Below are 14,504 nucleotides of genomic sequence, written 5' to 3' on the forward strand. Positions count from 1 at the left end.
AAGGACTTGAGAGGAAAAAGTTCTTCCTGTTTGCATTACAACAGTAATACTCAAAAGGAGCAGATGTTTACCTATGGATAATGATTTTATTAAATACGACATCAGCATTGTACCACTGATGTTTAATTTAGGGCCAGAGTTTTAGGGTCTAGAGAAGCAACCTCTCAACTACTGATGGCTTCTGCAACTTTAATTATCTAAATACTTTTAAGTATCTTAGTCTTGGTGTTTTGGTTTTGGTAGTGACTTTGTTAAATGAAATGCTTCAATATGGAATTTTTCCCACTAAAAAGTTCTGCTTCTCTTGGGTGGTCAACAAATTCTCTACTTCACCATCTTCAAAGGCATCTGAATAGGATTTTCACCATTTTACTAACCTACAATGAGATATTCCACAATATTTTTTAGGCAATGAGATTTCATCAAACATCTCAGTCACTAAGAACTGGCTCTGTATTTCTCAGTTTTGTTACTCCCCTACTTCAAGCCAACCTCTTAAATGTTATCCATGTCGAAGCTATCCTTGTACACAACAGCCTTCATCAAAATTGCTCCATTCAGCTGCATTCCTGGATGTCAGGGATTGCCCTGAAAATTTGGGGTATCAGCTACAATTAAGGCCTGCTTAAAAACCAGACCAATGTTCCACATTGCTTTGTGCTGTTTTTTTTGTTTAGGGCTTTTTGGTTTTGTGGGATTTCTTAACTCTTTGATAATTTTTGCACTAACTCTGGCCCAAATTAGTCTTCCCAGATGCAGAGAAGTTTTCATTCACCTGCAGATTTCTACTGTCTGGAGAAATTCATCTCATTTCAGTGTTCCTCTCTTTCACGGTTGCTCAGGAGACCATGGAAGCCATGGGATGGTGTGACAGGACTAAGAGAGGGGCTGGGCAGGGCTTCAAGGACCCTGCACACACCCTGCTGAAGTGTGATAGAAAAACTAAAGCAGCCCAGCTGTCCTGCCCCTCGGTGCAGATGCGGCAGCAGAACTTCATTCCCTGGGGCAAGAGGCAGGGCTTGGACTTCTCAGATCTCAGCAAAGACATCCCTCAGGCACCCAGCATGAAAAGGGACCTTTTCTTTGATCTGAAACTCAGTGAGTTTCCCAGTCTCCCAGTTATATTTTGTAATATAAATATAAATAACCCCTTTTTTCAAGTATTTCACTGCCATGGGTACCAGAGAACATCTGCAGCCTCCTGGGATTAACCTGTAATGTCCACCAGATCTGGTTTCACAACAAGCTAACCCAATGAAAGAAAGGGGTGATTCCAGAAAAACTCTTAAACAACATTTTTCACAGGAATAAAAAGGGAGATTTATTATAGCAAAGGCAAAGGAAGAAGCATTGTGCAAGCAATGAGGAGCTCATGAAATACTAGGAAATCTTCCTGTGCTGTGCAAAGTCACTGACTCCCCATCACAAAGAAGGAATTTATTTAAACCTGGGGAAGAGGCTGTTAGAAAAATGAGACACAGGATTCAGGGTTGTGGTACCCTGGTACAGCTGGCTGGCGTAAGACTGGGAATAAGAACAAGGGATCCCCAAGTACTTCCAAGCTAATATTTGACATGCCAAGCTTTGAGAACAAAATGATGTCTTCTAGCTCTCCAGCATGGAGTGTGCTGCCAGACAGGAAGAGACTCTTAACTTCTCATCCAATGGGATCTGCCAGTTCCTCCTGATTAGAGTGAAGGCTGTTGGATATTCAGGGGGGATGAATGACAGTTCAGTAGGAAAGGACTGACTGAACAGTTGTATGTGACTTCGCTCATCTGCTTGCAGTATATCACTTATCATGATGGTATTTAGAAGTCTTCCTGGCAGGGGTCCCATCTACCCATTCATTTGAAATCTTAAAGAAAAATAAATAGTTAACTAAGGTATTCACTTTCTATCATGTAGAATTAGGTTTTGTTTGGGTTTTTTTTCTGGCTTCTTTACCTCACAAAAAGCTACAAAGTGCTTATTTTTAAGGTAGAACTGAAAGCTGTTGACAATGGAAAGAAAACAGTGTCCTCCAGGTCATTTATTAAAAGATTTGACTTTGGATGTGAATGGAAGAGCTAAATTAAATTGCCATATAAGTAGAGCTCACCTATTCTACATGGTCAAGTAATGATGTATATACAATAAAGATAGCATGATTTTTGTGTAATACACTCAACTACAGATAATATGTGCTCATCTGGATGAATAAGTGTAAGACCCCTGCTTGGCTCCCTCCCCTGACCACCATTGCCAAAGTACCCAGTGATTAATGTGCTCTCCAGCAAATGAGATCAGCTCTGTCTGATTGTATTAGTTCCTGTTCATTGGAGTAACTGAGCATCAATCACGTTCTAATCAGAGCTCACGTATGCTGATTATTTCTGCAAACAGCCTCACCATCAGGCTCTATCATAGCCTAGATTAACTTCTTAGTAATGACAAATCTTAATAAAAAGTATTTTCACTTATATAATAAACACACTTTCATTTTTAACAGAACAATCCTGTCACTACATATTGTTGTTATAGCTTTGAAGTCTGCAAAAGATAAAAACAATACGTTTAGAACAGTAGTTATTACTGTTATGCAGATGGATTAATAATCTAAGTACTGCAGCATCTCTTTAGAGTACAATTGTCAATATGCAATTTTTACCTTTATTAATAGTCCTTTTTTAAATACTACCAAAAGACTCAAATTAAGTGACCTTACTGTTCCAGTGGACTGTTTCTTAAGAGGTACCAGAACCTAAATATTATTTAAATTATGATTCTCCAATAAAAAAATATTCTGGTAATGCATAGCAATACTTGTCATACTCATAAAGCAAGGAGCTTAGAGGAGTGAATCAAAAGATGAGCATCAGTTCTGATACATTTGACTCCTAAAAAGAAATAAATAAACTAAAGAGAGCCCTTTTCTTTTGTCAAATGTTTCCAGCTCCTCTACTCAAGTTTCTTACAACCAAGAGCAGCACATTGTTTAGTGACGGGTTTGGTAATTGTGCATGACTAATAACGCCTCAGTGTCTGGGCAGTACAATAAATGAAGCCCTCACAATCTAATGTTCCCACTTAATAATTACTCCCTGCATTGATCTTTCTGATCTGTCAAGTAGGAATGAAAATATTACACTCACTTTAAACCCTGATATTGAACAAGAATTCCATTACTACCAGGCAACTATCCAGAGAGTGGTCTTACCACACTGATGAGGACAGCAGCATTTCATCTGGCCAGAGGAGAGAGACTCTAGGCCTGGAAGTAAGTGGCTGGCCATCCTGTAAAACACTCTAGGAATTCCCATTAAGGATAAGCAAAATGGTTTGAAAATACCTGAAAAGTCCTGGATCTTTTTCAAAGTTTCCCAATATTTACATGATTTTAATGCAGTGTTGTTCTATGCCAGACTTAGGCAGGAATCAGCATTGCCTGTTTTTCAATAAAGGCTTTAACTTTTGTATTTCTGGTAGGGCCAAACTTAAGCCATAACCACACTGAGAAAACCCTCTGTTAAAACAACCATTCATGCATTGGATTGGGAGTTTCAGAGAAAAGCCCCAAAACCTGGATCTTCTTCTAAACCTTCTGTGAGTCATTCCCAATCTTTAACCATACCAAAGCCACGACAGCTGGTGCCCAAGTTGCAATGAAAGCAATCTGGGAAGTATTTTGCTCAGTGTGGTCCACCTATGTAATTTTAAATGGCCAGCAGTTGGTATCACAGGGGATACTTAATCCTGAGTTAATTCTTGTGAAAAAACACATTGCATGCAGGCAACAGAGACAATGGAGTATGTATGTATTTTCATTTGTATAATGGATGATACAAGGCTAAAGTTTCATTTTTTAGCAAAGGTACAATCTTTCCAGTGGGTAGGTAGAAGAACCGAGCAAAGGAAAGTAGTCCAGAGAGAAGGTGTCCCTTACCCAGTGTACACAGCATAACACTTGATCTGCATTTGTGGAACATAGGACTAGAAGTCACTTTGCTCTGCACTTCCAGGTTCAGACTCGTAATTTCAGCCAGTGTTGCATGTAACTGCTTTCACAATTTTCCTGAGCAGCACCATCAGAACAGCTGGGTTTCTTGTATCTCCACCACTCAGGATGGGAAGACAGTTTGTCACTGTTTGGACAGGTATGAACTACCTCTAATTTCCAGGTAATAACTGCCTTTTGACTCTCAGCACCTGCTTGCTGTTGTGTCACTATCACTCACATTTATCTGAGCTAGATTCTCTTCCTCCCTATGTGTATCTCCTTGGTGTACTTACTACAAGCAAGTAAAATCTTGGTTTCTCTTTTGTTAAGCTGATGAAAACCAAAGTCCTGGCCTCTCTTCTTTAGAGCAGCTGTCCATCTGCTCGATGAGTTCAACCACCTTGGAGACGAGGGACAGGAAATTGCAGTTCAAAGGTCTTTGAATAAGAGCCCAACATAATGTCACCACTACTCCTTTCTCTGCTGGATAGCCCTGTCTTGCCCATTCAAGGATCAGATTTGTCTTTCACAGATGCCTCAGACTGCCTGTTTCACAGTCCTTGCCCACTCCAGGGTGGGTAAGCCTGCTTCAATACAATGAGACAGACTGTTTTCCCAAATGAGAGGCTGAGCTGAAGGAGCACTTCTAGGCTCACTGCCAAACTTCTGCCTCTTGGCTCCTAACTCTGCTGAACCAGGAGTCACTGTGTGTCACTCAATACTGGCTCCTGTGCTCTCTTTCACGCGCATTTTGTAGACTGCTAATCCCTTCCAAAGTCACCTGGCATATGAATGTGCCTGGGAGTTGTTTCCAACTGATAACATGAAGGCTTGTGCTCTTTTTTTTTTTAACTAAAATCCTCACCTTGCATTATACTCTTGGATTTTATCCATTTTCATTAACCCAGTCCTCTTGGCTGCTCAGCTATTCCTGTACCATATTCCTACTCCACAAAGTACTGCCACCATTTGCCAGCATTAGGGCATTAGCCCACTCCATCCTTGCTTGCACTCTCTGAGTATTTCTCATTAAAATGTCCAACAAGATATTATGTCCATGATAAAAACAAGAACCTCTCCATCAGTGCACAGGGAAAGAGACTGCTTTGACAGAGGGAGGTATCAGAAGTGTCATTTGGCAGGAGTTTGTAGAGAATCAGTGGGTGCCTGTGATGGTTCTTCCTCACATCCATTTCCAGTAAGTGAACTGAATTTCTGAGGCAGCTCATGTGCAAATACAGGATCATGTAAGTTTCCTTAGTGTGTTGGTGGGATTGTGTGAGTTGGCATCATTCCTTTTAGCTTTTACAGCCCACTTATGGGTTGGGTGAAAATGGACATGATTTGAAGGACTTTTTCCCCTAAGGCACGAGCCAAGGTTATTAAGGCATACATCATGTCTATGGCAGTCAGAGACACTCTGCACAAACACCCAAATACCTTGTACCAACCCAAACACTGGTGTGTGATTCCATACACAAATGTGGAAAATAACCATGAGTAACTGCTTTCAGTTTGCTCCCCATCACATGGGAGGAATTCTGCTAAATGAGGACAGTGATGGACAGAAGGACGGATCGATTACCTGTCGGATCCATTCCATGCACATTCAAACTTGTCAAAGATGCAGTCATTTTCATAGAGGGAACATAACTTGCTTCTAAGGTAATCATGGACCTGTTTCAAAGAAAATAACTATTATTCTTGAAATCAAAGAAAACATAAGATTCCACCACCCACCCTTCACTTTCTGTGTTATCTCCCATGTTCACTTTCAAAATATGCTGCATAGATTGGTAGGTCTGCAGAAGATACTGTGTTTAAACTTCAAAGAAGCTAACTGTACTTTTCCACATCCCAATTAACCAGGTGCTACAGAATTACTGTTACAGGGAGGCACAAAACATGTTTTCCTCAGCAGGCTGCTGACCACCCCTTTTCAACATATTTGTTTCCTGCTTGGGTGATTTTCTCAGTGCTAGCCCAATTCCCAGAGACATTTCACCACCTGATACTTTAAATGGGCTAATTAATGTGCAAGAAATATAATTTAAATAGTAACAGAAATGCCATATTCCAAGATGAGTGGACTCTCATTTATGGCAGAAAGAACTTGGCTCTATTAAAAGAACCTTTATGGTATCACATTTATTTTTGTAAGGTATTTTAGAAGTCAAATACAGCACAAGGTTGCTCAGGCTGCAAATAAGAACACTAATTTAGCCCAAGAATTTCTCCTATTTGGCTGAGATTTAAAAACAACATTGCAAATTCTCACTAACTAGAAAAGTGGGAATACCCAGCAGAAGATCTCTCTCCTCAAGGACACACATCTCCGTGAACAAGGATTATCATAAAGATATGATGCAAACTGTTTCAGTCTTGCTTAATCTGATTAGGTTTTTTTCTGGATGATTTGGTTTCTTCCATAAGGAAATAATAAGGTATAAAATCCCTGCCCAGATAAATTTACTAATGCACTTCAACTCTAATATTTTCTTCTAGCTACTGTAGCAACTGTACAAAGATGTGTAGGTGACCTCCTGGAGAAACACACCAATCCAATGGCTCAGGGATATAATTTAGCTCTGCCATCCTGAGGTTACAGGTTCTTGCAAGTCAAGTGAAATTGTTCCTGCTCATGGATGCTCAGCATCCTACTCTGGCCTGAGGGCACAAACATTTTTTTCTAGTAAAATAACTTCTATCAATACCAGATGAAGGACAACAACCTTTCACTTAGATTTTCTTTAAACCAACCCATTTCTGACAGTCAAATTGTACAGCATCCAAAGAATATTTGTAATTGAAGATTATTAAGGATTATAAATTTTAGTTATGCGTCAATTTTCATTAATAAATGAACAATGAACTGTTCATTAACAGACAGTGCCTTATACAGCAATTACTTGGTAAATGGCAGATAGGACACTCCACAATTAAATGCATTTACCATCATAGTAAGCAATAGGTCAGAACACTTTCACTATTGATACCGTTTCCTACACTCTGTAATTAAATACTTTCCTTTTCTCTTTACTTAAAACCTTTTTATGCTAGTGGTGTTGTTACAGAACTGGAATTCTTTCCTTTGTCATGTTTGTGAGCCCCCAATACTTGGAAGAAATAGAAAGGTTGGGCAAGGCAGAAGGAAGTAGTTCTCATTTGCCTCCCTAAATGTCATTTCTAGGTCTTTTTCTTGTTACCATTTCCAGCAGCCATCTGTCATGACCACTGTCATGTACAAACCCTTTGTAAAATGTGTCCAAGTCCACAGCTTGGAGCTGTGCCTTTCTATCAGCTTTGTCAAAAAGGATTTTGCAATTTCTCTCTCAGATGTCTTACCTTGTCAAGACTGTCAGACTCACCCTACTGCCTTGGACAACCACCTTGTTTTTTGTGTGGGCCTTTTGATAACCACATTTGAGCACATTCAGACCCTCATAGAGACTGTGAAAAACTAACTGGAATAAACACTTGATTTTCACTGTTTGCATATTCACATGCCTCTACCAACTGAGGGTAAAATCAGATTTGCCTTGTCTGTTACATCTTGTTCTTACCACATATCAATAGTATTTGAAAGCAAACCAAATTCATTCTTCACTAACTAGCAAGGACCTTTTCTTCACTGCAATCTTTTAGGTCTGACCCTCATGGAATTATCTGGCAATTCTGTGCTCCAGACTAACAGAGCAACACAGCTACACAGGGACCTGTTTTATTGGGACTGAACAGACACAACCAGGAATTTCACTTGTCCAGTTTTGGACACTGGTCCAAATCCCTATGCTACAGACCCTGCCTAAAGTGGATCAAGCTATTACCAGCTGTGAATGTGCTCACCTTGCTGCTCCTAAGGCTTCTGCGAGGTAATTCACCTGGCAGCATCAGAACAGTAACCTGTTAGGCAGGGCTGCCTTGCAATATTCAAGCACTGGACATTCCACTGCCCTGCTCTTTTAGTGCTGTTCAGTGACCATACTCTGCCCTTTTTTCTTTTGTGTGAAACAAACAGGAGAAAATCATGTTGAAACACTGTCAGCAGATAACATGTTCAGCAGGGCTGCAACAGCTGCTCTATGCAATAGCATTCTTTAAGCCACAGCATTGATACAAAAAAAGAACCTGTATGAAGAATTTTTTTGTTTGTTTGTTTGTTGGGTTTTTAATATTAAAATTGTAAGCTGATAATGAAGCAGTACAGTTGTGGACTCTACTCTTTATTACAACTCTGTGTGACATCTCCTGTTGTGACCCTCACTATTGCAGCTAGGCAATACCTAAGTGCTTATCATGCAGTCGATGAAATAAGAAATTAAATCTTAAATCACACGAATCTTATGGAATCCTGTGCTACTGGCTTCCAAGGCCCCTAGTTCCAGATTCTCCTTTAGACTACTACAATGCCCAGCAACACATCTGTGTATTCTTTACAAGGCAATGGGTAAATATTAGAAAATGAAAGGCAATCCAAAGATTTAAGAACACTGTTGTATTTTGCTATATTTACTTACATTATATAAGGGGTTTTGTTCTTGTGGGACTTGGGTTTCTTTTCCATAAACTTCTGACTGCAATTATCAGTACTCATTTTTCCCCATCTCAGCATGAAGAAATATAACTTTTTAATTGGCCCTACTGTTGGGTGCCAGACTGATTTAAAAGTGGCCAGCTTGTTTCACAGCTGCTTACATTAAGAAATAAAAGCAGGTGTCAAAATCAAGACCAACAGGTTTGCTTGACCAACTATTTCTCCCCAGCACAAGGCTGCCTGCTAAATTAGCATAGGTATAAAGTAATATATTACCTAAGTTACCAAAACCGGAGATTCTATTTTGTTATATAAAACATAGTCTCACCATTACCCTCCCACTCCATTTTCACAGCATATCAACATTTCTAACACATTCAGCACTTAAAACACTGCCATTTTAAGAGCAAACCCAATTCTGTAGTCTTAAAGGTAAACAGGCTCAGACTTTCCAATATTAACACACAGAGCAGTGAACACTATCCAGTGAAATGTAATGGATGCATTTAAGAACACTGGGGCCCACTCTGTCTACTAAATGCTAGCTAAAAAATGCTGGAGAATTTTGTTTGTTTTGACAAGAAATGCTACCATATTCTCATGGTGGTTTTTTAAAACCCGTCTTAATTATAGTTACTGTGAACTGCTGTATCCCACCTGCCATTACTTAGACACAGAAAACAAGGGACTGATCCAACACTGTCAGAGGATTGTCTCTCAGTGAGCAGCACAAGCCAGATGAATGGCATTCTTCCTACTTTGCAGACACTTTTTTTATGTAACTCAACAGTTTTTTTCTTACTGCATTTTCCTAACAAGCAGTTTCTGTGTCACAGACATATTTTCCTTCTTCAAGCCAGAGTCAAAAAATGTAAGCTCAGCCCTCTATTGCCAAACATAACAGATGTCAGAGTACAAACTTAGTGCTGGCTGGAGCCACTGGCATTTTGTCTGGATAATATCTCAATGAATTCAGGCAACCAGATGTGTCTGGCATTTGTGAGCTGCTGTATCAGTGGTGATGCCAGGGTTTAACATGGAGCACTTTTAAAACTAGGCAAAAGGGAGAAACACACAGAGGAAGTTGTAAAAAATAGTTCTGAAATGACAAAGATGTAAACTCTCAGCAGTTCCACCAGGAGCAGAGTGCTAAGAAACACACAAAACCTTTTCCTCAGCTCCTTTTAAATGTTAGTAGTGAAATACATCATTTGAAAGCAGATGCCAAAGTGATGATATCTCTTGTTAGAATAATCATTTCTTTTGAGTTCAATTCACAGGGAGTGCTACCTCAACTCCCCAGGCTTTACACTTCCTTACTAATGCTGCTATTGCCCTTTTCCTGCTATAAGGATGCCACTGTGAGGATTTTAACCACCTTGATTAATTCTCTTAGCTTACTGCCTGTCAGATAAGGTTATGAGAAGTTTACAGAAACATCCAGTTTTTGAACACTGAGATCCTTCTATAAGGTTACATTTTAAGACTTAGGAGATTCCTACCTGGTACGTTTCTACAGGCTTTGTTTCCATGTTCAGATCCCAAACCTTGACAGTGAGGTAATCTCTTGTAAGCATGTATCGACCGCTGTGACTGAATTTGACATCTGACACTGAAGAGATAATTTCTGAAAAAAATGATCTGTTACTGGGGTCTTCTGGTTCTTCATAAACTGTTCAAAAAAAAAGAAGCAAGAGACAGAAATCAGAATTGTATAAAATAACGCTCTGTTTTACAATCTGAAGTGTGCACTTCCCATCAAACATGTAATTCAATCTACCAAGGAACATGATTAAGAATTAATTGTATCTCTAGCACTTAATTTATTCTTTTAACTTCATATAAAAATACAAACTGTAGGCGTTAAACATTACAATAATTAACGTTATAGCTACGGACTCAAAGCATGACTTTAGGAAATCATGCAAATACACTGGTCAGTTGATTACAGATACCTATAGCAAGGCATTTCATGCCTTCATCCTTTCTGGGGCCTGCCTACCCCATTTCCCGATGTAACCAAAATCCAGGTGTCCCTGTCACATGAGAGCTGTGTACATGTGGTGTCACAACAGTGCTGGCAACCCTGGGAGAGGCATTTACTCAAAGCCTGCCCTGCTTGCCAGAACCAGCTGGCCTGGCTGCAGGCTACTCATTGGTCATGTCTGAAGGCATCCAAGATTTAAGGATGAGAATTTTAGGAAGCAACTGCAAATTGCAATTACCTCTTCCTGAGAGGTGAGCATAAAACAGACAGGGGTTTACCATGTGGATGGATGAACTACATAGTTGGTGTGCAACTGCTGACACTTCTGGAGAGCACTGAACTCCCTGAATGTGATGGCCAGCAGTTCTCTGTGATCTGACAAGGCAGCAGGTCATGAAATATTGCTTACATGATGTTCATATATGAAAATCCAGCTCTTGTAGTTAAGAGATTGGTCATCCCTGTTCAACTGTACATAAGAATGATACTGGATGACTCTACCCCTACCTTAGGGGTGACTAGAGCAATTCTATTATCTTTCTGCAGGTATCTGTGGCTCTGTGATCCAACTGACCTCTATGGGAAACTTCAATAGAAAGTTGGGTTTGCAAAATCATAAGGTTTTGGGATCTTTGCCTAAAATATTCTTTGAAAACTGGCAATTTAGTGAATTTCACTTTCAGGTTTCAAAAGCAAGTGAAGAAAAGCCATGTGATGAAACATGAAAGCACACTGAAAGTAGAAAAACCTTTTACTGTCAGTCAAAATGAAGTTTTTTGTATAGGCCACTGGAACATTTCTCTCACAATTATTTTATCCATGACTATGATTCAGACTGTTGGAAGCAACAAGGTTAGTTTGCATTAGGTGAAATAATGCTCTGCTGAAAGTTAAGGGTGAGTATGTGGGTGAAGTATGTGGGGTAATGCAAAAAATTATGGGCAATTTTCTTTGGGGGTGGGCAGTGGAATGCAGCCAGGCATGCACATGAGAATAAGGTCTATATTTAAACATGCACCACACATCTGAATGGTAATGAACTACTTCAAAAAGAGCAAAAAACTTTTCAGATAGACTGTAAATGAACAACTTTAAATAGCTCTTCAAAATTTTGCCTAGACATTCTGCAAAGCAGGTATTTTGTAATTATCCTGTCAGATTTTCAAGAGAAGTCTGATGAGCACAAAGCAATTATCATTTCTCATACCTCTTCCCTTTAATCTGTCCAAACTATAGACTTGTCTGGCAGGAATTTCATCCTCCTAATTATGATGTGAAGCTGTTATTAAAACCAGGAAAGAAAAAAACCAAAACCCACTCTAACTGAACTACACCTTCATTTATAGCTTAGATATATTTTCTTGGCTCTATGAGGCTCATCCAACTCCCAGTGATTAGAAAAGGAGTGATATTTGTACCTGAATATTCTGCATTCTGTTAATGAGATTAAACCATTTCATTCTTTATCTGCCCTATTTATTGCTTTTCTATGCTTACTGTACTAATATTAGAAAGACTTAGATTAATTAACTATGGAACTAACAGAGGCATGAAAGTCTCGTATCACTACAGAAAGAAAGATAGCGGCAGAAATTTTATAGCAGCAATTCTTTGGAGATAGTTCCTCTAGTCAGCAAAACCAACACAGGAAAATTGTTTCAGGAAATTAAGAGCAGCTCTCAGTGAAAAGAAGAGAAAGCTTAGCAACTACCAGCATCTGCCTGAGCAACCAGCACAGGGCATTAGCCTCAGGAAATGAAGGTGAGAGAGTGTTCTTGGGACTTGGCTATTTCTGGTTTAGCATCAACATAAGGTTATGCACACACTGCAAAAAAGCACCATCTTCCTTCCCCCCACCTTTGCCTAATACTAGTGGAGTAACTGGAGACAGAACAGCAGTGAAGCGATAGCCTTGTAACTTGGACTTCAGTTCAGGCAAGCAATTCAAATTCAGCCCTGACCTCTCCAAGCTGGTAGGAAAAAAACATGGGACTAGCCCACAGTTTCCAAAACACCTTTTCTGTTTATTACTGTTAAGACTTATTTTGGAGGGTGCTCTTATGCCCAGGAATAATCAGTACCTGAAACATGAGATTTCAAATCTAGCTTACTTCTCTGTATTTAAATCTTGTTAGATCTGAACTTTACTGACATTTGATTACAGATTTTATTATAGTTTTAAATTAATTTCATCATTAATTTATTAATAACAAACATCTGCCATAAAAAAGGGTATTTAACTTTCATTATTATTGTTCTTGATAATGGTCACAGTGCTAATTACACGAAAGACACAAAGTTACCTGTCCAGCTACCTAATGAACATAGGAATCACAAATGATGTGCTGAGTTCTCACATGACACTTGATCAGACTTAGATGAGACCTTGATGACAGGACTCTGGCATAGAGAAATATCATGGGATTACAGAGAAAAGCAGAGAATATCTCTGAGTACAGCCAGTGTTTAAAGAGAAGCCTGCCAGGAAGACACTGTTCCTGCCCCTTATGCCACCATCACGTACTTGGGTAAACTGGGAAATCTGCTTAGGGAAATAAAAATGCTCAATTCCTTTCTGCACAGCTCACAAGTTAAAATCCACAGCAACTCCTCACAGAAGTCCAGACTTTGCAGAGAAGGATGGGTTCATTAAAGGATACTTGCCAGAGTGCTGTTTTCCTGAATCCTGAAGAAAATCTGTAGCATAAAAATATGCTGCTTCTTTCTTAAAAGGAAGTACCATCTGCTGAAAACCAAACTCTTATCCCTCATAAAAAATATTCTTGTTTCCTTGTGAATTTCTCTGATCTAATGTAGAATGAAGACTTTCCTTTTCCAGTGGATAGGAAAGGCAACTCTAATGTGTGCATTTATCACGCAGAAATTAGGCAGATATCTAAAGCTAAAAAATTAAAATGGCCAGGAACACCAAGAGTAGGTGGAAAGGTCCATTTCACAGCTTCCCCCCCAAACACTGGCCAAAAGAAAGCAGATGCCTTGTGCTAAAAGAAGTGTGTTGCACTAACACCTTGTGACTCTCATCTGCACTCTGAGGGTCACAGGTGCTGCCACCTCAACTTCCCATTAATACAGACCTGATTCCACACACATGAAACTGCTGTTTATTGGAAAAGATACATCCAATAAAGAAAAACAAAATCCAACCCAAAGTAATTTCCAAGTTCAACTCTAAACAAGTAGCTGAGCAGAGCTTTAATCATTGCAGAGTGTAAATTCTGGCATATGTGAACTTTAAAAAATATTAAAAATAATGCTAAAATTGTCTTATATGGTGGGTGCAGTGTCACAATCCGATATCGTATAAAAAATCCTGTATTCCTCCTGAAATCATCACAAGAAGGAAAACCTGAAGATGAACAGAAACCTGCTCCACAGATTTTGTAAGAAATTCCATCAGTCATATGATAAAATTATAAAAAGCTTTAAAGACTCATTCCCTCTAGCAGAAAAAAAACCTGTTTTCTTTCTACTTATGAACAATTAATAACTTATTAAAGCTTTTTTTTGTTTGTTTTTAGGAGGATACTGTTTATAGTTTTTATCCTGTCCTGAAAACTTCTGATTTTAGAGCATTTGCTGTTACTTAGATTTAAATCACTGGAAATCCTGCACCATTAAATAAATCTCTACCTCCCTCCAAAGACAGCTAATGGATATAGAAAATCATCCAGTTCCTGTTCAAGGGTCACAGCTACAAAGGGATGAAAACAGCTTTAGCAGCAGTGCAAAGAGAGGCAGTGTGATTGATTACTGAGAGGGAGAGGACCATGGAGACCGGGGCCATGGAACACGGGGCCAAGTTCATGGAATGTGGCAGGGAAAATAATCTTTCATTTTTATTATATAAGCAAGTAAACATTCTTCAGCTAGACTGAATTAAGAACTTTTTACAGATAAACCTCTGCTTTACACTGGTACACAAACAACAGGTGAATTTCAGCTGGATCTGGAAATACCAGTGGTGGATCAGGTAATCCCTCAGT

The 14,504-nt window shown here is 39.2% G+C and overlaps 1 protein-coding gene across 5 annotated transcripts in view; it reads right to left on the bottom strand.

Moving 5' to 3' along the window:
* Window positions 1-14,504, bottom strand: part of PPP2R2C (protein phosphatase 2 regulatory subunit Bgamma) — a 132,889-nt gene that overhangs the window by 7,185 nt on the left and 111,200 nt on the right. For all 5 annotated transcript variants that reach the window (XM_015625106.3, XM_015625104.2, XM_015625102.1 and 2 more), the window contains 2 exons: window positions 10,016-10,185; window positions 5,565-5,656 (listed from right to left, as the gene is read on the bottom strand). In XM_015625106.3, the coding sequence (XP_015480592.1) occupies window positions 5,565-5,656; window positions 10,016-10,185 (262 nt within the window). The remainder of the gene's footprint in view (window positions 1-5,564; window positions 5,657-10,015; window positions 10,186-14,504) is intronic.

This window comes from Parus major, chromosome 4, assembly GCF_001522545.3.
Source record: "Parus major isolate Abel chromosome 4, Parus_major1.1, whole genome shotgun sequence".
Classification (NCBI taxonomy): Eukaryota; Metazoa; Chordata; class Aves; order Passeriformes; family Paridae; genus Parus; species Parus major.